This window comes from Gopherus flavomarginatus, chromosome 8 (assembly GCF_025201925.1).
Source record: "Gopherus flavomarginatus isolate rGopFla2 chromosome 8, rGopFla2.mat.asm, whole genome shotgun sequence".
In the NCBI taxonomy this organism is placed as follows: Eukaryota; Metazoa; Chordata; order Testudines; family Testudinidae; genus Gopherus; species Gopherus flavomarginatus.
The window spans coordinates 64,061,843-64,088,471 of NC_066624.1; the positions used below are offsets into that span (position 1 = coordinate 64,061,843).

General features: G+C 45.7%; 1 protein-coding gene across 3 annotated transcripts in view; it reads right to left on the reverse strand.

Moving 5' to 3' along the window:
• Nucleotides 1-1,316: 1,316 nt before the first annotated feature.
• Nucleotides 1,317-26,629, reverse strand: part of MAP3K13 (mitogen-activated protein kinase kinase kinase 13) — a 144,113-nt gene continuing 118,800 nt past the window's right edge. For all 3 annotated transcript variants that reach the window (XM_050965399.1, XM_050965398.1, XM_050965401.1), the window contains 8 exons: nt 23,910-24,018; nt 21,649-21,758; nt 21,347-21,463; nt 20,231-20,368; nt 17,446-18,202; nt 12,864-12,934; nt 8,530-8,827; nt 1,317-4,710 (listed from right to left, as the gene is read on the reverse strand). In XM_050965399.1, coding sequence (XP_050821356.1) covers nt 4,609-4,710; nt 8,530-8,827; nt 12,864-12,934; nt 17,446-18,202; nt 20,231-20,368; nt 21,347-21,463; nt 21,649-21,758; nt 23,910-24,018 — 1,702 coding nt within the window. In that variant the 3' untranslated portion in view covers nt 1,317-4,608. The remainder of the gene's footprint in view (nt 4,711-8,529; nt 8,828-12,863; nt 12,935-17,445; nt 18,203-20,230; nt 20,369-21,346; nt 21,464-21,648; nt 21,759-23,909; nt 24,019-26,629) is intronic.

Below are 26,629 nucleotides of genomic sequence, written 5' to 3' on the forward strand. Positions count from 1 at the left end.
GGCCTCTAGATCTCACCTTCCTAAGAGCTACAGTCTAACCAGAGAATGAAGTCTAGACTTTGCAATACAAATGGACACATTCCTTTGCAGACGTTACAGAGCTATTGCCCGGACTACAAAACCTGGCCTGCTCCTTCCTACCTTGGCACATCAGACTGCACCAACACTGGCACAGCTGCATGGATTTTATTCATGTCACGGGTCAGAGTATGATCCTTACTACAGTATTCCTCAGGCTACCTTGTTCCTTGAATTCCTTCATAAACTCAACCCCCGTTCAGAAATATGGTACCTACCACTCCTCAGGAGCGCCAGCACCTGTAGCCCTAGGACTTTTATCCTACTCCTATACCTTGGTTTGGTTTTCACCCTCTGCACACTATTTACAAAAGCTCCCAGTGCTGTGGAATCAGACATACAGTGATGTGTGAGGCCCTACCCTTAAGGAGGGACAGTGGTAATGAGATGTGCTATCAGTTATAGCAGCACTTTTCATGAGTTGCAAAGCCAGAACCCCAAAACAAACCCCTGAATGCCCTGCAGCATCCTATGCTGGATAAGACATGGTTTACAGAGCAAACTGTTTCACTGATGTATCAAGGAGTTTTTAAAAACAGCTCAGGCTGTTGCTCCATCCCTTGGCCTGGAAAGGCAGCCTGCCTGAGTGACGTGAATCCGAGTGTGCCGCACCCTGAGCAAGGGGAGCCCAGAAACGATCATAGTTCAAGGCTGGATAGGGCCATAAGGTCATCTAGTCTGACGGGGACTAAATAATAGAGTGGAAACTTCCACAAATAATAGTTGTTCTATGTGCTACAGTGTGGCATGTTTGAGGCCCGATATCTCGGGCCAGAAGCAAGAACTGAAATATCCAGATTCCAGGGCTTCACGGCTTCTGCATTTAGCTTTGATGACAAGATCTGGGACCTTAAAATTGCTTCTGACCTACACCTGACCGCTTCCTGCTTTGATCCTTGGCCCAGTAACATTGGGGATGACTGGCTCTGGTAGGTTTTTCCTTTTTATCTACCTGTTGTTTCAGGGTATATAGAGGTTTGGAACTTTAGAAGGAAGCTGCCATGAGTGTGTGTGGAATTTAGGCCAGGGGTTTCAGTGCCAGGACATCCTCACATGCATGGCATACTCTTTGCTGGGAAAAGTGCGCATGCCTTCAACTAAAGGCAGATGCAAAACTAGACCATGTTGAACCTTCTGGGATGGAGACAAGCGCAGGTGCACCAAGGGGCTGCCTGAGCTATCGCACAATGCACACCAAGATCCAGTCATAGAATGATAGAATGTTAGGGTTGGAATGACCCAGGAGAGCCTGGCATCTCCTACAGCATAGCTGCTGTCCACATGCTACCAGTGCACAAGGAGCAATAACACTAGCAGGAGTCCTGAGGGAGGCACTAGCTGTTGGCAGGATTTCAGATACCTGCCAGCAGGTAATGGGGGAAGTGCCTCTGAGTATGAACAGGGGCAGCAGACCAATGCTAGGGCAGAGAGTGCTCACACCAAAGGGATGATTTTGTACTGCCTCTCCACGAGAGTGAGGAGTGACTGTGACAGACAGTGGAGCTCAGCAATGTGGTTGAAGGCAAGGCCATGAAGAAGCCTAAAGAAGCATGTAGTACAGAAAGCAGGTAGGGCCACAAACTCATGTGCTTCTCAGTATATGTTAGCAGGTGCTACTGTAAGTCTAAGAACTTTCAGAGAACTCCCTCATGTCACTCACCAGGGGCTACCACTATCTCTGTGTGCTGGCAAAACAACTCCTATGGGAACCAGGGAATCCTTCATGCCTTCTCAGGCAGGGTCTGATTGCTATGGAGTCGAAGCATCTAACTCAGGGCTCTGGCAGTCTACAGCATAAGATCAGACGGTCCCTTCTTGCCTATGCTCTATGGCTGCCTTGGGAAATGAGCAATCTCTTAAGAAAACACTTGACATCTCAGGTGAGCAGGGCTGGCTCGGCACATGGGTGCCCTCTCTGCACATCACAGTCCAGATCACCCTTAGCAGCATAGCCTCTGCTGGAGCTTAAAGCTCTCTACAGGGCCAGGCATCAGCACTCCATTTTGGGGTGAACCCCCCCATCCCTGGCACACTGAATCTGGTCCCCGCTGCATTTGTGGTGGTCAATCTGGCCCCTGTCTTCAATTGCTATGGGACGGCTGCTGGTCCTCTCTCCTCCTTTATCTAGCTGTTTTATGTGAGCATTTGGGACCTCTACTGTAGCACTACCACTAGAATTGATGCCCTGCTCTCTACTAGCAGCCCAGAATGCCTCTCCAGAGGCTCGCTCAGAACTTTTTGCTAGTTTCTCACTATAAAGCACTCGCTCCTGTCCAACCCTTTCCCCTCACTCCATCTGCCCCCCCCCCCTCAACACTCACACCCTGCTGTCCCTCCGTTAATCAGGAGCAAACTCAAATTGCACAGTTTCACCCATGTGGAAGATCTCTAAAGCCCATGAAACTGAGTATCTCCTCCTATGCCTTGCAGGCCAGCCCAGACTGACACAGCCTCCAGAATGACTGTGCTCTCTGCATGGCACCAGCAGAGGTCACAGCAAGGGAGCAAATACTGACAGCCCCTGAATCCAGCTCTGCTCCCATCCTTCTATGATGCACAAGGAGGAAATAACATCACATGGAGAGAACTATTGTGCTAGCAGTAAAGCCAACCTTCTGATCTACAGAAAAGTTAATAAATAAAATAATGTAATAACTTAAGATCTACATGTAGTCCAGCTACAAAAGTTTAAAATATGGAATAATTTAACTTATACAATACTGCTCTTTGTATAAGCAAAACATTTTCCTTCATTCTTGCCCTAGGCTATAAATTATCAAGGCTACGTTCAAATCAACATTTTAACATAAAATGTAAACAAATAAAGCAACAGAAGAACCTGCCTACAATCCATTCCTGCCGGTCATCTGAGGCTTGTGCATGGCTTCTATAAGAGGGCTGATTTCCCCAGGACACACTGCTCTAGCCACGCTAGCCAGACCATGAGGAAGAGCAGCTGCCTTTCCCAGGTCTCTTGAGGCAGAGCTAAAATTGTTCCAGAGGGAAAATAACTGAAAAACGGACTAAAATCTTTGTTCTGCGTGTCAGTTAAATGGAGCTGTTTGTTTCTGAATGGAAGGCCCAGTGAGGCCCCTGGGAGTGCTAGGTCGGTCACTCAAATGTCAGTGCCTCTGCCTTTCAGATACCCCCACAAAGCGTCAGTTTCTCCTCCAGGCTGGAATTTAAAGGAGTGGGATACACTCTGAGGTCCCCCACATAAAACACACTCACAACCAAAATCAAGCATTCTCTCCTCTCCCACCCCCACCCCTTCCTTAGGTAACTGAGTCCAAATTTTACTTTCTGTTTTACACCAAGCCTGACACGAAAGGCAGGAAGCTGTTAATGCTTCCAAAACCAAATAATTAATAAAGAGAACAAAAGGAGGGTTGATACTGTTGTCCAGGCCAATGTATTGCCTGGTTTACTCCCAATACACAGCTCTCTCCCTTGGCGCTGGCCAGCTGTGTGATGTTGTGATAGGTTGCCTCTGAAGGTTCAGTACAGGTGTCTCCGGTTTCCTCCCCAGACTAGTCCTCAGGCTTTGCAGAATGTGCTTTCCATGCTTCTTTTGTTTCCAGCACTGTTTTTTTTTTTCTTTTTTTAACTGAAGGAAACAAATGGGCGAATAGGAAGTAAGGAGAGGAAGTAAACTGTGGGAAAATGGCACTCTGCAGCTGAAAGATCTCTCTCTGCTCAGCTGGAAATTCACATTGCTTTGTCTGCCATAGTGAAGATGATTGGTGATGGTAAAAAGTGCTGTTATACCAAGTCTCGAGAGAGAATGAGGTTAGAATACATCTGCAGGATCTCACAACAAAATGCTGATTAAAAAATAAACCAAAACCCCATAAATTAACCCCCATTATCACATTCCTGGGGGAATGTATTGATTCAGAAGACCCTGGATGTAAGCACCTTGGTACCAAATTTCTCCAGGAACATGTCCACTTTCTGATTAAAAGTGACCCAGCTGATTATACTGAATGCCATTTGTTCATAGGTTACCTTTGAGCAAGGTTTCTCTTATGCTTCTTCATTTGATAAGACTGATTGGTTTGTTTCTCTTTATCTATTCTCCAACCTTTAGGGCCATGAGGCCTGGTCCCCTGGGAGAGCAGCAGTAGATCCTGATGTGTCCATCATGCTATTTATGTAAGACTCACAAGGAAGTGTGTCTTTCATTTGCTTGCTTTCTTAACTTTTTTGCAACAAATTATTGTCTCTCTTGATATATAGTCCACTCTTTACAGTAAAAAGTGTTAAAATGTAAAAAAAAAATAAATATCAATGTTACAGTAGCTAGATTCTTCAATAAAATACATCCCTGCCATTCTTGATTGAAATGCTCAGTGAGAATTAATTTCATTTGGACATTTTTCCAGAGATTCAAGTTATTGCAGATCATTTCTGGGATGGGAAGGAGAATCAGTTTCTCTTCTTGTCAAAGTATGAGGGGAGGGGGAAATGAAGGGAGTCTTAGGGAATCCAAATGCCAGTATCAGGAGGGCTTTCGTGGAAAATTTGCCATTACCAAGTAGCAGAACTGCAGGGCTTATTGGTCCTGACGGTTGCATCAGAACACTCCCCCTCGGAAGAGTCACAATCCGATTCTCCGAACTGTGCCTGGTTCTGAAAGGCAAAAGGACAGGGAAACTCTTTTAGTGATTTTCCTGCACTGCAGAGTGACTGCACTGGCAGGATCAGCAGCTGATTGGTGGAGGAGTAGGAGATAGGAAAAGGTCCCCATCAGTGAGTCTATCACTTCTTGTCTTCTGGCAGCCAGCAAGGGGCATTGAGTATCCACAGAAGGTCACCTCTGATCCCCAACACATAGCTACAGAGACCTGCTGGCTAGAGTGTAAAACTGGTGGAACAGGGAAAGGGAAAGCAAGGACCTTCCCCCACACACATGCCCACTTGTCTCACTTACAGAACCGGAAAGGGAGCAGCTGATAGGCCAATCTAATGCAAAATTCCTAAAACCTTAGAAGTTAGGGGAAGAGGGAAGGCAGAGTAAGAAAGATGCGAGAACACAGGCACACAGGAAATGCCATATCTAGTAAGAGCAATCTCTTGTCACCAACAGTGAACACACCAATTGCTTTAGAGGAAGGTGCAAGAAACTCCCTAGTGGAGAATGAGGAATAACTTGCCCTAGAGGAAGTTATTCTGACCACTTAGGCTGACATTTGACCAAAATAGAGAGGTTTATATTAGGGCTGTCGATTAATCACAGTTAACAGCTGTGACTAACTCAAAAAAAAAATTAATCACAATAAAAAAACCCAATCACGATTAATCGCACTTTTAATCACACTGTCAAACAATAGAATACCAATTGAAATGTATTAAATATTTTGGAGGTTTTTCTACATTTTCATATATATTGTATTCTGTGCTGTAACTGAAATCAAAGTGTACAGGAATGCTTCACTTAAAGTCGTCCCAGTTAACGTTGTTATGTTGCTGATCAGTTAGAGAACATGCTTGTTTAAAGTTGTGCAATGCTCCCTTATAATGTCGTTTGGCAGCCACCTGCTTTGTCCACTGCTTGCAGGAAGGGCAGCCCATTGCAGCTAGCTGGTGGGGGCTTGGAACCAAGGTGGACCAGCAGCCCCCGCATCAGCTCCCCATTCCCCTAAGCTCCCTGTGCAGCAGCCGCCCAGCAGGCTATCAATTGCCAGCAGTTCAGCTGTCCCTCCCCCCACTGCCATTTTCTGCTCCTGCCCTCTGCCTTGGAGCTGCTCCTGGGAGCCTCCTGCTTGCTGGGAGGAAATTGGGGGGGCTAATGTCAGGGTGTCTCCCTTCCCCCTGCTCCCCGTTTACCCCATCTCCATAGAGCAGGGAGGACACACGAGAGGGCTCAGGAAAGATGGAGCTTCCTGGCAGCAGCTGCTCTCTCAGCTTGCTGATCTACTTAAAAAGGCAGTGTACTTAGAGTGGGGGCAGCGTACTTAAAGGGGTAATGTGCATCTTTCTCTCCCACACACACAGTATGTGTCTCTGCCTGCCATGCTGTTTCCCCTCCCTCCATTCCTGCTGCCTTGTACAGTGTGAGTTAACCCTTGACGGCTCAGACAATTGCTAGTTCATCATTTAGCAAGGCATTCCCTGGGAAATATCCCACCCTCTGACTCCTCCACCTCAACCAAGTTTCACAATCATCATCATCATCACCACCACACACACACACACACACACACACACACAGAGATATAGATATAATATAGTCTTTTGTCTGGCGAAAAACATTTCCCTGGAACCTAACCCCCCTTTATTTATACTAAGTCTTATGGGGAAATTCGATTCGATTAACATTGTTTGTCTTAAAGTCGCATTTTTCAGGAACCTAACTACAACTTTAAGTGAGGAGATACTGTATATTATTTCTGATTACAAATATTTGCACTGTAAAAATTATAAACAAAAGAAATGGTAGTTTTCAATTCACCTCATACAAGTACTGTTGCGCAATCTCTTTGTAGTCAAAGTGAAACTTACAAATGTAGATTTTTTTTTTACATAACTGCACTCAAAAACAAAAGGATGTAAAACTTCAGAGCCTAAAAGTCCACTCAGTCCTACTTCTTGTTTAGCCGATTGCTAAGAAAAACAAGTTTGTTTACATTTACAGGAGATAATGCTGCCCTCTTTTTATTTACAATGCCACCTGAAAGTGAGGACAGGTATTTGCATGGCATTTTTTGTAGCTGGCATTGCAAGGTATTTACGTGCCAGATACGCTAAACATCTGTATGCCCCTTCATGCTTCGGCCACCATTCCAGAGGACATGCTTCCATGCTGATGACGCTCATTAAAAAAATAATGGGTTAATTAAATTTGTGACTGAACTCCTTGGGGAAGAACTGCATGTTTCCTGCTGTTTTACCTGCATTCTGCTATTTATTTCATGTTATAGCAGTCTTGGATGATGACCCAGCACATGTTGTTCATTTTAAGAAAACTTTCACTGCAAATTTGACAAAACGCAAAGAAGGTATCAATGTGAGATTTCTAAAGATAGCTACAGCACTCAAACCAAGGTTTAAGAATCTGAAGTGCCTTCCAAAATCTGAGAGGGATGAGGTATGGAGCACACTTTCAGAAGTCTTAAAAGAGCAACACTCCAATGCGGAAACTACAGAACCCGAACCATCAAAAAAAAATTCAACTTTCTGCTGATGGCATCTGACTCAGATAATGAAAATGAACAGGCGTCTGTCCACACTCCTTTGGACTGCTATCAAGCAGAACCCATCATCAGCATGGACGCATGTCCCCTGGGATGGTAGCTGAATCATGAAGGGACATATGAATCTTTAGCCCGGGGGTTCTTAAACTGGGGGGCGGGACCCCTCAGAGGGTCAAGAGATTATTACATGGGCTGGGGGGGTCACGAGCTATCAGCTTCCATCCCAAGCCCCGCTTTGCCTCCAGCATTCATAAAGGTGTTAAATATATTAAAAAGTGTTTTTAATTAATAAAGGGATCACACTCAGAGGCTTGCTATCTGAAAGGGGTCACCAGTAAAAAAGTTTGAGAACCACTGCTTTAGCGCATCTGGCACATAAGCATCTTGTGATGCCGGATACAACAGTGCCATGAGAGCGTCTGTTCTCACTTTCAGGTTACATTGTAAACAAGGAGCAGGCAGCATTATCTCCTGCAAATGTAAACAAACTTGTTTGTCTGAGCGATTGGCTGAACAAGAAATAGGACTGAGTGGACTTGCAGGTTCTAAAATTTTACCTTGTTTTATTTTTAATGCATATTTTTGTACATAATTCTACATTTGTAAGTTGCACTTTCATGATAAAGAGAGTGCATAATATTACTTGTACTAGGTGAATTGAAAAATAATATTTTTTTTTACAGTGCAAATACTTGTAATCAAAAATAAATATAAAGTGAGCACTGTACACTTTGTATTCTGCGTTGTAACTGAAATCAATATATTTGAAAATGTAGAAAATATCAAAAAATGTTTAAATAAATGATATTCTATTATTGTTTAACAGTGCGATTAATTGTGTGATTAATTTTTTTAATCGCTTGACAGCCCTAGTTTATATCCCTTCCATTTTATTATTTAAATTCTGATTTTTCATCCTATCTAATGTAACTGTGGATGCCTCATTAGTCATATAAATCATCTCTCATCTTCTGAAGCCTGTTAAGCTCCTGGCCTCAACAATATCTAGTGGCAATGAGTTCCACATGCTAATTATGTCTTGTGTAACTTTTATCAGTTATACATTTGCTGCCTTTCAATTTCCAGGGTGAAGATAAGTGCTCAGTCTACCCTCTCTCTGCAGTACCTCTCTCATTGCCCCTTTCTGCGTAGTCCCAGGCTTTTGCCCCTCTAGTCATATGGATTTCTTGTATGGCTTCTAGTTATTTTCATCATCTGACAGAAGAGGAAGGGGAGTACTGAAGGCCCCACTCACCTCACAGCTGTGTTCATCTGCACAGAGCTTGCCCAATGACATCTGTGTCTTCACCCTGCGCACGGCGCACTCTTTGTCTGAAAGACCATCAGACTGAGTGGAGATCTCGATGGGGATTTCCGGAGTCTGGGACAGCATGTCCTCTAGCTTCTCAGTTAGCTGGTCTTCCAGCCTCTTGGCCATCTCATCTGGGCTGTTTGAGTGGTCGCTGGTGTTCCCCTCCTCTCCATCGGACACAGAGAAGTTCTCAGAGCTGAAGGTTGAGTAGGACTGGCAGCTACTAATGCAGCGGTGAGGCCTGCAAGCCCAGGAGAACAGCTTAGCTTCACTTTGCTCAATCCCTGCGTTGCAATGTTTCTGTTTATACTGGTAAATCATTTCCCCTACTCCACATTATTGGCCGAGCTGCTCCACGTCATACCCAAAGGAGCTTGGCCCTGACAAGCTAACCCACTTCCATTGAACACTCTGTAGGAGACTGCGTTAGGATGGTCTCCAATTGCCCCTCAGTTGCCACCTTTCTGGTAGTTCCAGTCCCATCCTCCACCTTTGTAAAGTTCACTAGGCAGGGCAAGGGGGCCAGCAAAGAACACTTCTCAAGCTGGAGCCGGGTCGCTGATGGTAAATATTTCAGCCTTGCCTGGGGAAAACCGCTTCTCACTGGCTCCTTTCCCCAACCCCAGAGGTGTAAACAGCCAATCAGAGTTCTCTCCCCACCCCTCAGAAGCTGAAACCATTCTCACAAAATGGGAGGGGAAGAGGGAGCAGAAATAGCTCAGGGTGGCCCTCTAAACCCTGGGAACAATGGGACAGCTCCTTTGTACTTCCTCCCCGCAGCACTCAACCTGGAAGGGACAGTGGGGATCCTACTGCAGCCCTGCCCCAGGCCCTGGAGAGGGGTGAGAAACCCCAGGAGCTGCAGGAAAAGCAGCGGTAAGGTTGGAGGAGGCAGAATTGATGAGGGCTGGAGGGGTTGCTAGATGTGATGTCACCTTCATTTCTGTACAAAATGATAGAGGCTTCCCACTTTTTTCAATCTGCTCTATGCATCGGTAACAGGCTAACCATATGTTGTTGGCCCCAAGTATTATTATTATTATTATTATTCAAAACAAAGCAACATTCAAACACAGCAAAACAAGTTGCCAAGATTGCAAGCACACAGCTATGGTTTGAGACAAAAAGTATTAGGAAAATGTTTAAAAGTGAATGACATGATCCAAATTTTCAAAACCTGAACTTGAGGCTTGTTCTCTGATTTTTACAAAATTCCCAGAAGAGCTTTTGCTGGGGCTGAGGAGTGGCATGCTAAATTTCATAGGGAATGGTCTCTTTACAGAGAACTTGAGAAGGAAAAGGTGTTTTTTGGAGGAGGCAGGGGCGTGAAGGGCTCTGTGATGGGGTGTCTACCCTGCACAGAAGGCAGAGCAAGTTAGATTAGGTTGATTAACCTGATTGGATGCACCTGAGGGAGAGCCAGGGCTTGAAAGGCTGATTGATGATGGAGCCTATCTGAGAAGAAACAAGCAGGGCTGATATAAAGCCAGGAAGTTGGCAGCAGAAGAGGGCTGCAGGGGAAGTAGTCTGCAGTCACTCTCTGGAAGAAGGGAGTTTGGGTTCGTAAAACCAGGTGGGGGGAAGGGTGCGAGAAGATGCAGGAAGGAGTCCGGGGAAATAGCAGCAGGGTCTGGGAGCAAGCAGACCACAGGTGCTAGACACAGGGTCCCTGGACTGGAACCCAGAGTATAGGGTGGGCCCAGGTTCCTTTATAAGTCACTGGGGAAGTGGCCCAGAAAGGCAGTGGAGCAGAAGAATGCCATGGGGCAGTTGTCCAGTGGTATTTTGCTACCCTGGAAAGGAAGGAGTAGAGTGACCTGGCCAGAGGATCAAACCACAAAGAGAGAGCACCCTGAGTTGTAGAGAGGGAGGATGCATGGCACATGAACAACAGAAGGGGATGTTGGACCTGGAAGGAGCTAATGCCTAAAGCAGCCAGAAGGAGGCATCTTCACAGTGACTGTATCCCATGAGAGGCTTATAAAGTGAAGCTAGCTTTAGCCTTAATTATGGCACAGTGCGGCACTGATCCTTGACAGGGGCTCCTAGGTACTACTACAAAAGATATTATAATAAATCTGAAGCACTGGAATACTTTCCATATATCCCTTATGAAACTGTACAACTGCTCAAGCACTACAGCACAATGTCTGAACATGTCCTCGCCCCTTTCCCACCTCCCTGCTTCTGCATTAACACTGTGCAGTTTTCAGCACGCTCCTGCATTGGGAAAATCACAGCTACTCGTTCTGGCAGATCCCCTGTTCAAAGCCTCTTCGATCATATGTTCCACTGCCGCTTTCCTCAACACAGCATGCCCAGGGGCAGCACAGTGCACTGCTCAGCTTACCTCCCCCACTGGGACTGAATCGCTGCACAATCACAGCAGATGCCCCTCTATGCAGTCTAAGCAGCACTATCTGGCTGATGTCCCTGCATGCTGTCAAGTGCACAGCACTTCTGAAAACCCGCTGGGCAATGAGTGGGCGTTAGATGGGCACTGACCCCATATAAATATCCTACCTGAGGCCCCTCCACACTAAAAAAGGGTACTTTCTACGTGGCAATGGTTCATGATTATTCAGGAAAGCAGGTCATGTCCCCTGGTGCTGAGTGAATGCACTGTACAGCAGATTTCATTCCACATGCTGAGAAATGCCACTAGCCATTTGAGTCACCTAATTTACACCAAGGTTCCCATTCTCTATTTGCTCCAGCTGCCTGGGAAGAAATGATGCTGAATTTTCCATGACAATTGATGGTGGTTTTATGAACACTTGCCCTCACCTTTTATTGCAGGATTAATCAGAAGGAATATGGGGTCTGTCCCAGGAGAAGAGCTTTTAATACTTCACACCTGGCAGTGGCAAACAGCTTCAGAAGGTGGTAAAGGCCAGATTCTATACTCTCTGAGCCACTCGGTCCAGATTTTACTACACTGTCCACAAATGTGAATCCTTTAAATCCCCTTTTCATCCTACTTTGCAATATTTTGTTAGACATAGGTGCACCTTTGTTACTCCACTCTGGAACACTCATTCCGAGCTCTCTTTTCCTTATGGAGAAGATATGTTTTGGGGAGCATGCTCTAATTCACACACAAATCTCTATAGCAATCACAGGACACCCATAGCACAGCTGACACAAGGGCAGATGAGGGTGCTTTTGGTACTGACACCCTCCTTTTCCACTTTTACTCATGTGAAAATCCTTTCGAGACAAGATTTAGCAATTTCTAACACTATGCAAGTCATAGGGAACACTCATAACCCTTGACTAAAATGTTTGGACAGTGGAGGAGCCCCTGCCTAGAGCAGCCAAAGCCAGCAGACCAATTCCTCCAATAGGAGCAGAATGGAGATCTTGGAGGTGGAGTGGAATCTGGGTGACAGGTCATGGGAAGGAACCAAGGGGCTGAGTAGAGAAATTCAGTATAAACTGTGTGAGCCAAATTACTGTAGTTGAGACCCTAACTAAAGGGCTGCAGTTGGATGTAGCTAATGCTCTTTAAAATGTTTCACTCGACTCCCCTCCTTAGTCCCTGGGCTCCTCTCCAGGATCCCTGCCTTCAATTACCCAAGCCCCACTTTCTCAAAGGGGGTCATGATCCCTGCCTTATGGGGAGGACCTGACCCTGTTTCTGATAACCAGGCTTTTGATGAAGTGACGTCCGTGTAATCAAGGCTGCACTGTTCTAGCCCAGATGCTGGAGTCATTCCCTTGCCCTCTGCAGCAACAAATCTGATAAAGAACTTCTGAAAGATTCTGTTGAGGATGCCAGACCCTGGCAGTTTCAAGCTTAACAGTACAGACATTGGAGATACCAGCCTGGATAGCAGTAGCCTCTTGCACTGATCACACATGGTGAGGTTCCTGCCCAAACAAGCCCATGATGGAGAGGAGCTGTGCTGGGGAGGCCTGCAACTTGCAGGGGGCTGAAAACAGCCAGGCACAGCATGAGGCATCACAGAGGGGACACTCATGTGACTGAGCTTGTAGCTAGTTGGACCGGATCCGGCTCTTGCCATAGTTTATGGTGCTGATGATCACCACAGAACTGGCCAAGCCCTTGACAGAGTATCACTACAGGGTTGGATACATTTCATGCCGGAACTTGGGCAATGATTTCGCAGGGCCCTATCACGCTGAGGCAGAAGGCTCAGAATTCCCAGCACAATGCCATGATGTTAAGTGATATGAAACTGAGCCAGATTAAAAAATAAAAATGGATTTCTGCTTACCACTCAAGGAAGGATTGGCGGGGTTTAGCTATTTACCTCTGTCTCCGTGGGAACTCCACTTCACTGTCCACTTCTCCCTCTTCCTGTTCTGAAGAGTCATCACCACTCTGGCAGGGGAAAGAGAACTATGTTACTGAACTGATTTAAAACAAACAATCAAACAGCTACCTAGCTGCCACTTGGTTCTCTGGTACAAAAGCCACTGCACCAAAAGGTTTCATAGCGTTTAAAGCCAGAAGGACCCTTAGATCATCTACTTTGATCTCCTGTATAATCGCAGACCATTAATTCACACCCAGTTACCACCATATGGAGCCCAGTATCTTGAGTAGACTAAACATTTCAGTCCTCAAGAGACTAAGCTGCTATGTGTCACAGGCTGAGAACAGGGGGACCGAGGCACCACCAATAACGTATGCTAAGACAATCCCAGCAGATGAACCAATCCCCCCTGCTGCAGAGGAAGATGAAAACCTTCAAAGGTCCCAGCCAATTTAACCTGGCGAAAAATTCCATCCTGATCTCTAATCTGGTGATCACTTAAATCCAGAGCACATGAGCAAAGCCACACCAACCAGGCATCTAAAATACAGGATTCTCTGTACTACACCAGATCATTTGGTCCACCCAATCTGGTGTTCCGTCTGCAGCCAGAGCCAATCCCTGCTGCTTCAAAGGAAGGCAAAAAACCCCTAACCCTCAAAATACGTCCAGCTAATTACGCATCAGAGGAAAAAGTCCTCCCTGAGCCATGCAGGTGAACAGCTGAAGCCATGAGGCATGAGATTAAATTATATTAATTGTCATAATACAGAGCTGCAAGCGTTCGGAGCATGCTGAAGGCCGTTCAGAGAATCTGTTCTCTCCATGGCCCACGAAGGAAGGGAATGAACTACAGCATTCCAAACAAATAAGGAGTCAAAAACTTCTACAAGCTAAAAGTTATGAAAAGCGGAATGGTGCAGGAAAACTCTGAGATGTGGCAAATGTTTCACACTGGACGGACAGAGACATTTGACTGCTGATCAATGTAACAGGAAATCCAACCAATCGGGTCTTAGAGTCATCATGCGCGAATATTATAAAGGTCTGAGTTAAAACAGCCAGGGCAACTTCTGAGATACTGGAATATCCCAGCAATATTTCTGATATGGGGACATTTAACACAGAGTTTAGATCTTGTCTTCATAGGGACACTGACTGGCAGTATAATTATACTGCTATAGCTATGTTGGCATTACTCCCATATGGATGCTCTATTCCAGAAGAAAAGTGACTTGGTCCTTTGTGTTTTGCAGTGGGGTAATTTTTCTGAAACAAAGTCACTTTTTTTCCAGAACAGTGTCCACATGGGGAATTATACTATCATAGCTACCTACAGCAGTAGAATTCTGCCACTAGAGTTTTGCCAATCAATTTCCCTGCATAGACAAGCCAGAGACTGGCACAGTTTTACAGTCCTCAAGTGACAAGATGACCAAAGATACAGAATTCAGCAGGGACACAATGTGCTTTACTGTAGAATTATTAGTACCTAGTTTTGAAATATTCTTTGACAGCCACAAGGTCACACCTGAATGAAAATTATTCCAATTCTCTGGTTCCAAAATTATATCATTAGGGAGAGATGTACAGTATTTTGGAGTGATATTTAGGAGTATTCAGTATTTAGGAGGAATATAACATGACAAAAATACTGAAAGAAAACTTATGGAAATGAGGTAGCCTGAAACACAGCACTGGATTCTGGGGACATCTCAAAGGTTTATCATGCAATTAGAAGCAGTGGAGTATAATCAGAAGAAATAAAACAAGCAGAATTAGAGTAATAAGGATACAGTCACATAGTCCTCATAACTCTCCGAATAAGCTAGCTGACTCTAGTCAATAATGCATAGAAGCAGGGGAGGTATCTGAGAAAATTAAAAGTGAGAGTACACCAGATTCTAAAGGAAGTAAAAAGGCAACTGTGACAGAATTGGAACTGTTCATTAATCATCATGAATACTGGATGTTGACCGGGTTATGGGGAGGTTTACTGTATAGTTTTAGTTTAATATGGAGCTAATGGGAAAACAAGCAGAAAGGAAAAGAATAGCTGAAGATAAGCCACTTCTCCGTAAACATTTGAGGGTTGTTAAGAGACACTACCAGGAGAGGAAAAAGCCTGAGATATGGAAGATCAAAAGGACTATAGCAGTTAAAAAAATAACACTCTCACAAGGAGTTGTTCCTAGAATATTAGGGTTGGAAGGGACCTTAAGAGGTCATCTAGTCCAACGCCCTGCTCAAAGCAGGACCAATCCCCAGACAGATTTTTACTCCAGATCCCTAAATGGCCCCCTAAAAGATTGAACTCACAACCCTGGGTTTAGCAGGCCAATGCTCAAACCACTGAGCTATCCCTCCCCCCCCATAAAGGTCATCATTGGAAGCTGGGAGCAAGCCAGCTTTGACCTGAGCTCAATAATCCAGCCAAGAAATGATCAAGCATGGCTTTTTTTTATTACGATTTGACTACAAATGAGATTTAACCACTTTGTCTGGTATTTTTCTCAAAATCTAATGTCCTCCTGGCAGACTTCATACAAATACTCTTTGTATTTCTCCTCCAATATAGCTTGTCCTTTTCTGTCGTGACCCTCCCTTCTTATATCTTTTTTCCTATCTCTTGAAAAATTGATTATTTTATTAACTTACACACAAAAAACTACATTAAAAGAACATTATTAAGGTTGCAAAGTCAAGCACTGAAAAGTTAGGAAATGCCAGGCTGCCTGCATAACATTAATTTGCCTCCCTTGTGTATATGCATTATGATACATTCTTTAATTATGTGACTGCCTTAACCATGACACCATCCTTTCTCTTCCTGCAATTCTCTGCCTTGTTCACTAAACACCTTCCAACTTCCACAACAAATGAGATAGGGCCCTATAGAAAAAAGCAACAATGGTTCATCCCCAGAGCAATGATTCGTCCTGTGTACTGACCGAGGCAGGGGTCTTGTGGAAAAAAAATAGCAAGTGATCACGTAATTAAAGACCGTCTCATAATGCATACACACAGGAAGGTTGATTTAAGGTTGCACAGGCAATCTGAATTCTGGCATTTCCAAACTGTGGAATGCTTGACTTTGCAACCTTAATAATGTTATTTTAATGTAGTTTTGTGTGTGTAATTTTCTAGGGCTTCTTTAAAAAGCAAACTGGAAAAACAAATCCATCATGTGGAACCATATCGCCAACCACATGGGCCATCAGTAAGGTTTGGAAGCTTTAGATCCACTGCACTAACTTCCTCCACTTTAGCTAACGAAGTAACTGATAGCAGTAGTAGGTTGTCATCCTCCATATGGACAAGTCACAAGAGGGAAATGAGGCATATATTTTGTCAGTGGGTTTCATAGCTATTTGTTGCCAGTACAGGAAATGTTGAGAATCGGGAATCCTCCACTCTATTCCGGGTTTTTAAAGGAGTGCACTTCAGTGTTGAGACCCTTTGGGTCCTATTCCCCCAAAGGCTGACATATTCTGTGCCTGGCCCCACCACCCTATGCTTCTCCCAGTACCAATCTCACTTTACCTTCACAACCCAGTCCCATTTCAATCCCCTTTGCCCTGGTTCCAGTCCCCACCCTTGTCCCAGTCTCTCCACTGGCCACCTCCCCAAGCCCTGCTCCTCTGTTCTCTGCATACCAGCCAGGCCGGTTCCCACATCTCCCCCTTGTTGAGTGCCAGCAGGGGAAGTATTGAGAGCACAGAAGACTATATCCCTTCTCTCAGGTCTTGTTCCTGGCACCAAAGCACTCCCAGGCTGCAAAACAGAGCAATTGCAGGGAGAGTCTTTCAGCTCCAGGCTGGAGCATGCTCAGTGCAGACAGAATCTTTGGGTATTTAGCTGCCAAAGCCTCTATAGAAAGAACAAATCACAACTTTTGGAATCTTATAACTTGGGTAAATTTAGACAATCTCACAGGAACTCCAAAAGGTGTTTTGCTGACACTAGGGCAGCATCTGCGGCAAATTTGGAGCTCCTGCTCCAAAGCATAGTAGAGGAACTAAAAGCTTCTCAAAGAAATGGTTGTAAGAATTTTTTTTAAACATAGGCAAAACAATACAATTTTCCCTGACTCTGTTCTGAGAAATGGCTGGACCATTTTTTCTGATTTCTTTTTCTTTAAAAAAAACAAACCAAAACCTTTAGTCAGACACTTGGCCTTGTAAGTTTCAGTCCAAACAGTTAATGTTTGGCAAAGTTATATGTAACTGAAAAGAGTCTTATAATGGGATGTGTTAGGCCACATTAACCATATGCAGTACTATTACCTCCACCTATAATCTTCCCAATAAAAACTACTTTAAAAAGGATGTCAAGGTTGCAAAACAAAGCACACAAATTAAAATTAAAGTTGCATGCACAACTTTAACTCTGCCCCTTTGTGTATGGATTGCCATACAAAGTGTTTTTTGGTTGTTTTGCCATTTTTTTTTTTTTTTTTTTTAACAGAGTCAGATACTCTCTCTCAAACAATACTATACCACATTGTACAATTTTTTTCTGGAAAATTTTAAATATTAGACTACTGTTATTTTAAAGACGACTTTGTCGTCTTTACCTTTTGAATAGGTCTGGGTTTGCAAGGTAGCACTGGAGCAGCCTGGTGTTGAGGGGTGTCTAGCAATGACACTGACTTGCAGCTGTTGAAGTCCTCCTCCTCCATCTTTTCAGGAAGCTGGGCCTTTTCGTACAAGGGACCACACGTTGTTGATTCAGGGTGGTTCATCCCTGGTTCAATGGACGGCATCTGTTTCTGGCCACCGTTCGCCTGTCTGCACTGAGGACAGGGGTTGTGTGGGTCTGCTTTACAACATTGCCAGTGATCAACCTTGTGTTCCTCATTCTCCAGATTCCTCCGACAATCTGCTTCCATAGCAGTAGAGATGAGGTCGGGGCTGGAGCCGGACATGTGCCTTTGGGCATGGTTACTGAGGGGGCTCCGCAGGGCTGCAGCAGGGCCAAAGTACCTCAGGTTGTTCGCACAGTTTGCGATGTCTTGCCCCTGGATGTTTAGCCTGGGGTGATGGCCATGGTAATGGGGGTGACTATGCTGCTGGTGCTGCTGTAGGCTGGAAAGATGAGAATGATGATGATGAGGATGAGGTGGCTGGGGTGAGTTGTCATGTGCTGGTTGATTTTTCAAGATCCCTGCAAATTCATTATAGCTGCCTTTGCTGTTCCCTCGTCGGTGACGTGGTTTGCAGCGGTATCGGCCTTTGTTACTGAGTGTTGACATTTTGGGACTTCCTGAGACTGGTGAGCCATTGAGTGCCACCTCTGCACTGGAGATGCCCTCTGATTTCAGCAGGTCTGGCCTGGGAGACAGATGAAAACAGGGATTTAACTTTGAAGGTAGAACTAACCCATGGCATCACTCCGGGACCAGTGACCCAGTCAGCAGGAGGAAGCACGACAAGCAGCTGCACCAGACCCTGCTCTCTACAGTCTATGGACATTCTTTCCCTTCTGCTGATTGGCTGTTGGCTCCAACTCACTTCCCTCTATCCCCACTCATGGCCCTTTCACCTCTGTCTCTTTCACCTGTCTCTCCTACCACCCTCCCCGGTCCCTGTGGCCGATATCACAACTGCATGCTGTATCTTTGGCAGAACATATTGTGTTAAGTTTATGTATCACTGTGGGCCTGGGATGGTTCGTATGATTGTGTTCTACTGATGCAGGAGCGTTACCACAGCACCTCCAGGAACTAAAACAGCACGGGGTGATTAAAGGGGAATCACTCACGACTTTAAACATCTGCAGAGCGGTACCACCAATTGGAAGGCTTCCATATACTGGTTCAAGCTCCGTTTTCCAGGGATCAAATGACTAAAAAAGGGCTTTGGGCATAAAAAAGCTGTGTGTTTAAACTGACTCAGGGCCCTCTTTCTGATCCAGCAGGACCTTATGTCCAAAGTCCCCAATCCATGTTGAAGGACTGGAAATATTTTGGCCTACTAGGGCCTCCTATGGATTGATGGGGGACTCTTGGTATGTTTAGCATCTCTACTGGAACATTTATTGTTTTAATGTTTTCTCTGTAATGCCTTTCCCTTAAGTATAAATGTGCTTGATTAGAAAGAGCTGTGTGGTAATTTGTAACTGCTGGCAATACACTGGCTCTTGGAGAGAAAGGCACTGGACTTCAGGCAGACTGGCTTGCTGGGGACACCACTGTGTAAGGCAGGGAGCTGTGCAGCCTTAAAATGCTCAGTTAGGAGGAAGAGAAACTCAGGTCTACGCCCAAGAGAGGTGACAGCTGGGAGCTGGAAACCTTAGGCAGATGCCCTGGAGGGAGCACAGGAGCAGTTACCCAGAAACAGTGACAGTCCTCTCCTACCTTTCTCTCCTCCACAGTGCTTTGTCTTTCCATTTAGTTAACCCCCTCCTAATAAAGTCTCTTTTGTTTTTAAATTAAAAACCCACTAACTTCCCACCAATAAATCACGGCACTAACACATCTGCTTGTAAGTTCTATCCCTTTCCCACACCCTTTGTCTTGTCTATTTAGCTTGTAAACTTTGGGGCAGGGACTGTATCTTTTGATGTGTCTGGGCCGGTCCCAGCACAATGGGGTCTCCAGGTAGCACAAGACAGACAATAAAGCAGTCAGATCATTTCAGCTACACAGGAATAAACATTAATCACTGATTGTTAATTAGGGTGTAGAATCCCAACAACCGAGGAATACAAAACTAGGGAAAACGGCTGAAAATCGATCTGCATGAGTGTTGCCTGAGGTCATGCAGGGACTGTGGGGACGAGTTAGGTGCCTCAGCAACAAGGCCATCCTTCCAGCTGACTCGGATCTTGTTTCTGGCCACTCTCCACTTTCCTTCCTGCACTAGCGTCAGGGCCAGCAACGAGCCGGCACTACATTTGCTCAGACTAGAAGACATTTGTTTCTCCCTGCCAGCCATGCAGACTTCATGGGGTTCTGAGTGTCATGCTGGGTTCTTTCTGGCTCCTGTATCACACCAATAAAAAGATTCTGTGGACCCAATGTTTCAACACAGCTGCCCACGTGTAACTGAGGGCAGAATTTGTCCCTACAACATGAACTTAATTAACAACTGTGTTTATGGTGTGGCAGTCAGACTAGAGTTCAGCTTACTCACTCTTAGCTGTGCTGGTTCTGCTTTGCTTGCAGGACTCAAAGGACAGAACCCCGCTTGGCACTGAAGCAAGCAGGCATATTACAGAACACGCAAAGGAAGCAGCTTTGTTGTGCAGGAATCAGCCATTTTCACCCAGTCACATTTCCAAGACGAACCACACTGTCACTCTCTTGTGTAGGTCTTGCTTCCCTGGCTAGGATTTTGTTTTGTGCAGAAGTTTCCTACCGTTTTGTCTGGCTCCCTGGCTTATGAGAGACCCCCTTCTTCTTCATCAGCTTCTCTACCGCAATGGGGTGGATTATTGGTCTGACTGGATGACGCTTGTAAGTCCCAGGATATTTCTTTTCCACCGCTTGTTCCCGTCTGAAATACAGAACAAAGAATAAATCCCTAGTCTCCTCTTTGTAAAATGGAAGTTACTGCTGGATTCAGTGGCGGATTAGCCACTGGGCTAACGGAGCCCATGCCCAGGGGCCTTAGCCAATTGGGTTGGGGCGTGGGGGCTTGCCCTGCCCTGCCCGCCTGTCTGGTGGCAGAACAGGGCAAGCCCCTGCATCCCAACCCCCACTCCCCAGCAGGAGCGCCAGGCAGGTGGAGCAGGACAAGCCTCTTCACCCCAATACTACTCTCCAGCAGAAATGCCAGGCAGGGAGAGCAGGGCAAGCCCTGACCCCACTCCTTGGCAGGAGTGCTGGGCAGGCGGGTGAAGCAGGGAAAGCCCCTGCACCCTGATCCTGCTTCTTGGCAGGAGCGCTGGGGTGGAGGAGTGGGGGCAATTGCTCTGGCCCAGGACCCCACAAAATTGTAATCCACCTCTGGCTGGATGAAGAAGCAACTATTGCATAAATGGTGATACACACTGTGTGCTTGTTTCACGGACTGACAAGGTGTGTGGTGTGTTTTGCACTTACAAAGGGCCTAATTATTTTCTACTTTCTTTGCAGGGAGCAGGTGTCTTATCTGTGGCCCTGGTACACAGTTTAGGGAACACTGTCTCCCCTCTTTACAGAGGGGCTGATGGAAGAGACCATTTAACACAGCTGGTAGCAAAATATGAAAGCTCTCTTCTCTCAGTCATCAGCTGCAGGATGAAATGGAGGATGTTTACAATAAGGAGTCTGTCATTCACCATCCTTAAAAAGAATGCCCTCCAATCTGGACAATGACTTAGAGAAATCAAGCAGAGACTCAGCCGCCTGGTCCTTTATCCAGGTCTGGAAGCTTGCTGCTAGAGGCTCAATCCGAAGGCATGCAGAGTAGTCTGTTTATTCCCAGTTCAGAACCATCTCCTGTATACAAGCATATGTGCATGTATGCTCCCCTCTCCCCAGATATACATACTTAATGAGCTCCTTCTCGCGGACCTCCAGCTGCAGCATGATGGCGCTGAGCTCCATGTACAAGTTATTGGCTCGCTCTAGCTTCCTCTCATAATGTTCACGGATATCTAATGCGTGCCTGTTAACAAGAAAGGAAAACTAAGGCTCAACTGGACAACCCGGGGATCCTGACCCAAGAAGGGCAAAATAAACCTGTCTTATTTGAGAACGCGGGAGGGGTAAGTTAGCAATGTTCTATGGCCCCGTTGTCACTAGGGTTTATCTCGACAGGTAGAGAGGTAAGGGGTGAGATCCTCGACAGACCTGAGCTCTTCTCTTCGGCGACGAATTAGCTCTTCATCCAGCCGGTGTATGCAAGTTCCTTCACTCTTAATTTTCTCAAAGTGCTTCTTTACTTCTTCTCTCCATTCAGCCTGTGGGATGGCATTTTATATTCATGGTTATACAGCTTCATGATTCATGGCAGAGACAACTCTGCAGCAGAGGAGTTCATTCTTCTATTACTAGGTCATTCCCATACTCAGGCTACCATTTACACGTGTCTGATCACCTGTCCACCAAAGAACCTCTGTCCTGACCTGCCACACGCCTGCAGTACGGAGCCACCTTACAGCCCATCCATCCCAGTCCTGGCCTGAAGCTCTCTTCTGCTATTCCAGCATTAGGGCTGCCCCCAGCAATGCCTAGTAGTACCGCCTAGAGCCAGGTATAGCGCAAACAGGCATCATGCAAGTTTCCACACACAGCTCTGCAACATACTCAGTCCTGACCTGCAAAATTCCCTGTTATCTGTGTTCAATCTATCGAGACTCTTAAACTTCACCCACCCTGCAAGTATGGAAGCGCTCTCCAGGTTCCGGCTCCCCCACAGACACTACAAAGCACATCATATGGAAGCAAATGTCCACCTGGCATTAGGAGTCTCAAAATCATTTCACACGGCCCCTGAGTTAAATCTGAATTGTGCCATAAAACCGCAACATTCACTGTCCCTCAGCGAGTGCATACTGTGAGATCCCAGCTCTAAGTGGCTATTGCAGGCACTAGGGCCATCAACACTGGGTGACTGCCTGGTAAGCTAAGATTGCATATGAGCTGTTTAGTGATCTTAAGATATGTTTTCTCCGTAATGCCTTTGTTCTGAATAAATAATACTTATGAAGCCTACAAAGGCTGGCTGATCACTGGTTAACCCTGTCAATGCTCCCAAAAGACCAGGATGGCAGGTGCTGAACTTAAACCGGGGTTGCTAAAATGATCATAGTGAACTGCAGCCTAACTCCCTGCTCTGGACGGAGAAAGTCACAGAACCTTGCCCCAAGTAAGATGATAGCTAGAGACCTAAGCCTGGTGCCTGCCTTCGAGGAGGTCACGAAGGAGTGAGAAATGCAGTTCTCTCGGGAACTATGACGTCAGGGACTGAAAGTGGTCCCCATAGGACTCCTGTATTCTGCCTCTGCTCCCTCACATACAGTCAAGCGGGTTGCGTAATGAACCCTACCTAGTCTGCTTCCTGATTCATGATTCACAGCTTCATGCTTCATCAGCAGAATATTCCTATTTCTCACTAAGCCCTCCCATCCTGTCACATCAGTCCCCCACAAATCAAAGCCAGGGCATGCCTGCATTTTCGCACTGTGCAGCCCACCCAGGACCCTAGTCCCAAGGTCTCAAGCTGCTGCCAAGAGTCCCAGGAACCCCATGGACATAAGCTCTGCTGCAAATTGTAGTTCTATCCTAATGAGTGTTTGGTCACTTCCCAAGTCTATGAGGCCTGGTAGTGTGTCTACTGGCACAGTATTAACCCTCCAAAGAAGTCACTAGCCCTCGTGGCCCTAATGTGTAGAATCATACTTCGTGTGCTCGCTCACCATACAGGACAGAGGGGATCATCCCTGTCTGTCACCCTGTGAGCAGCTGATAGGGTCAGGGAGCTGGGACCCTGGAGATTCTGCACAGCTGTCTTTGTCTCCCTGCTCTAGGACAGCTGTGGCTTGGCTGCAGCCTGAGCTTGCTGATACTGTTCTGTCTGTCTGGTCTGCAAATGCTGTAAACTGCTATAAATGCCGGACTGCAGACCAGGCTTGCTAGCCATTTGTAAATTGCATAAAGGCCTATTGGGCTGCAGGCTGAACTTGTAGCTGCTGCAGCTATTGTTGTGCTATTCAGGACTTCTTTCGCTTCTGTCTTTTGGGTAAAGGGTGTCTGGAAACACCACTTCTGGTACAAACGTCCCCACTCTGTTTTCTGAACACAGCAGGTGCATACACACACGGTTTGTGTCCAAAGCATAATCCCTTCCTAGCAGAAGCCTTTATTGTTAACATAAATAGTAAAACATATGCCTCAGCCTAAGATTTTTCTGAGGTTGGCTTATTATTGCATTTTCCCTTGCAAAACCCTCCCGTCCTTGCCCTAGTTCTCTTTTTCCCTCTCAGATACAAACCAACCCATTACATCCTGGGCTGGAGTCCCACTTGGTCTGGCTTCCAGGATGAATCAGTAATAGCTGTGAGACCCCGTAGTCCTCCAAGCACCACCAGCTATGGCCAGTCTGTATTTACCTGAGATTTGAAATAGGTCTCCTGAGGGGTGGCAAGAACGTCAGCAGATGCAATGTCTAGGTGCATCAGCGTCTGTCGGAAAGAGGGACGGTTCCGGGGCTTGCTCTGCCTGAACAGAACAACAAAGTCAAGTTAAGGGGACATGCTACAGAGTTAAAATCACACTGAAAGTGTTTTACCCCCTACTGATACAATTAACCATATGGGAATGTCTTCACTAGATTTATTGCATCTAACTCAATCCAGAAGTGCTCTCCTGTCGACTCCTGTACTCCAGCTCAGTGAGAGGCGCAGGAAGAGTCAACGAGGTAGCAGCAGCAGCCGACTCACCGTAGTGAAGAAACCGCGGTGAGAAGATCTAAGTACATTGACTTCAGCTACCTTATTCACGTAGCTGAAGTTGCATAAGTTAGATTGACCCCCCCCATTTCCTCCCCCCAGTGTAGACCAGGCCTTAGATTGCTGTAGCTGGAAAAGAGCAGAGTAAAAAATTCTCTTTCCCACCCAGTGTGTTTCCTTGGAGCACGTGACAGCTTGCTGTGTGTAAGCCCTTTCACTGTTGCACTGTAGTCAGTTTTCCCTTCTACAACAACAGGGCAGAGAGAATATTTGTAAAACAGGAAACTGTGATTGTAAGAATCACAAACGTCACAGGTGGCTCAAGGCAGGCAGAAAATGAATCTACTCTAACTCATTTGGTGAAACCGACTAGATTTCAGCCAGGTGTCCCTTGAGTTTCTGAATCTGACTGACATATTTAGAGCACCTCTTGAAAATTACAGGTCACTGAAGAATAGTGAGCATCACAGCATGGTTTCTTCCTCATTTTCCTAGTATACTAGCCAGAACGGATGGCTGCTCATCTTGGCTAATGTAGGAGAATCAAGGGATTCTTTCATATTCCACTCCCCTTAGGGATTCCCTGCCATTATTGAGCCTGAAGGATGAAGACTCAGCATTAATGCCCTTCCTAAGAACAAGACCTTGAGCTCTGTAACCTGGCAAGAGGGAGAACATGACCCACAACCACATGGGTAAAGTCCCCAGTCCAGCATGCAGCTGGATTATCTCGATAACTAGCTCATGACCAGCCATTTTGACAGAAGCAGCTAGGTCCCCAATAAAAACATATTTCCTTGGGAAAACTTGATGTCAAACTTGCAGGTATGAGATGCAGGTCAAAAAATAGGTGGATCTGTCTGCATGTCAAATAGAGAGGTTTCTGTGCACACGAGGAGGTATGCAATTCTTAACTAACGAACAGCTCATAGACTGTACTGCTCCAAGAGCTGGTAGCTGTAGAGCCAACAGATGAAAAAGAATTTGCCAGGATTGTATTAATGGATTCACAGATTCCAGGGACCATTGAGATCATCTAGTCTCACCTCCTGTATAACACAGGACATAGACCTTCCCCAAAGACATTCCTAAAGCATTTCTTTTAGAAAAACATCCAGTCGTAATTTAAAAATGGCTGGTGATGGAGAATCCACCACAACCCTTGGTAAATTGTTCCAGTGGTTAATTACTCTCACTGTGAAAAAATTTACAGCTTATTTCCAGTCTGAATTTGGCTAGCTTCAATTTCCAGTTACTGGATCATTTTATACCTTTGTCTGCTAGACTGAAGAGCCCATTGTCAAATATTTGTTTCCCATTTAGGTCTTTATACACCCTGATCAAGTCACTCTTAACTTTTTTTTTTGTTAAGCTAAATAGATTGAGCTCCTTGAGTCTATCACCATAAGGCAGGTTTTCTAATCCTTTAATCATTCTCAGGCTCTTCTCTGAACCCTCTTCAATTTAGCAACATCCTTTTTGAATCGTGAGCACAAGAACTGGATGCAGGATTCCAGCAGCAGTGACAAATATAGAGGTAATATAACCTCTCTACTCCTACTCGAGATCCCCTTGTTTATGCAGCCCAGAATTGCATTAGCTCTTTGTGCCAGAGCATCGCACTGGGAGCTCCTATTCACCTGATTATCCACCATGACCCAAATCTTTATCGGAGTCACAGCCTCCCAGGATAGATTCCCCCATCCTGCAAGCGTAGCCTACATTCTTTGTTCCTAGATGTATACATTTAGCCATATCAACACACATATTGTTCGCCTGTGCCCAGTTTACCAAGTGATCTAGATCACTCTGTATCAGTGTATCATTTATCACTCCCCCAGTTTTTGCGTCTGCAAACTTTATCAGTGATGATTTTGTTTTTCTTCTGGGTCATTGATAAAAATCTTAAACAGTGTAGGGCCAAGAACTGAGTGTTGTGCGACCCCACTGGAACACACCTACTCAATGATGATTCCCCATATAAAGGACCAGAAAGAGGGGAGACATGACTGCTAACACAGATGGGACAGAGTCAGACAAGATTGCTGGGGCTTCCAAGCTCTTAAACATTCTTGCTAATTTGGATATTTTCACCCTCAGACTGCAGAATTTTCAGGGAGGGGCTTGAGAAGGTGTCCTGAGTGCAGGAATAATATGGATCAGGGAGCCAAGAGGCAGCATCATCCTCAAATTGACACAGATAATTAGCTACAGCACAGAGAAGGTGCACCTCTCCAGTTCCCAGCAGAAACAGAGACCAGACTGCCCCTCCTGCAGATCGTAGTCTCTCCTCTTTCGCCACCTAGAACCATGCCAAGGCTGGGAACTGGGTTCCTCCTCCTTTGTTCCTATTGCTTCCAATTCTTCCCTCTTCCTCTTCT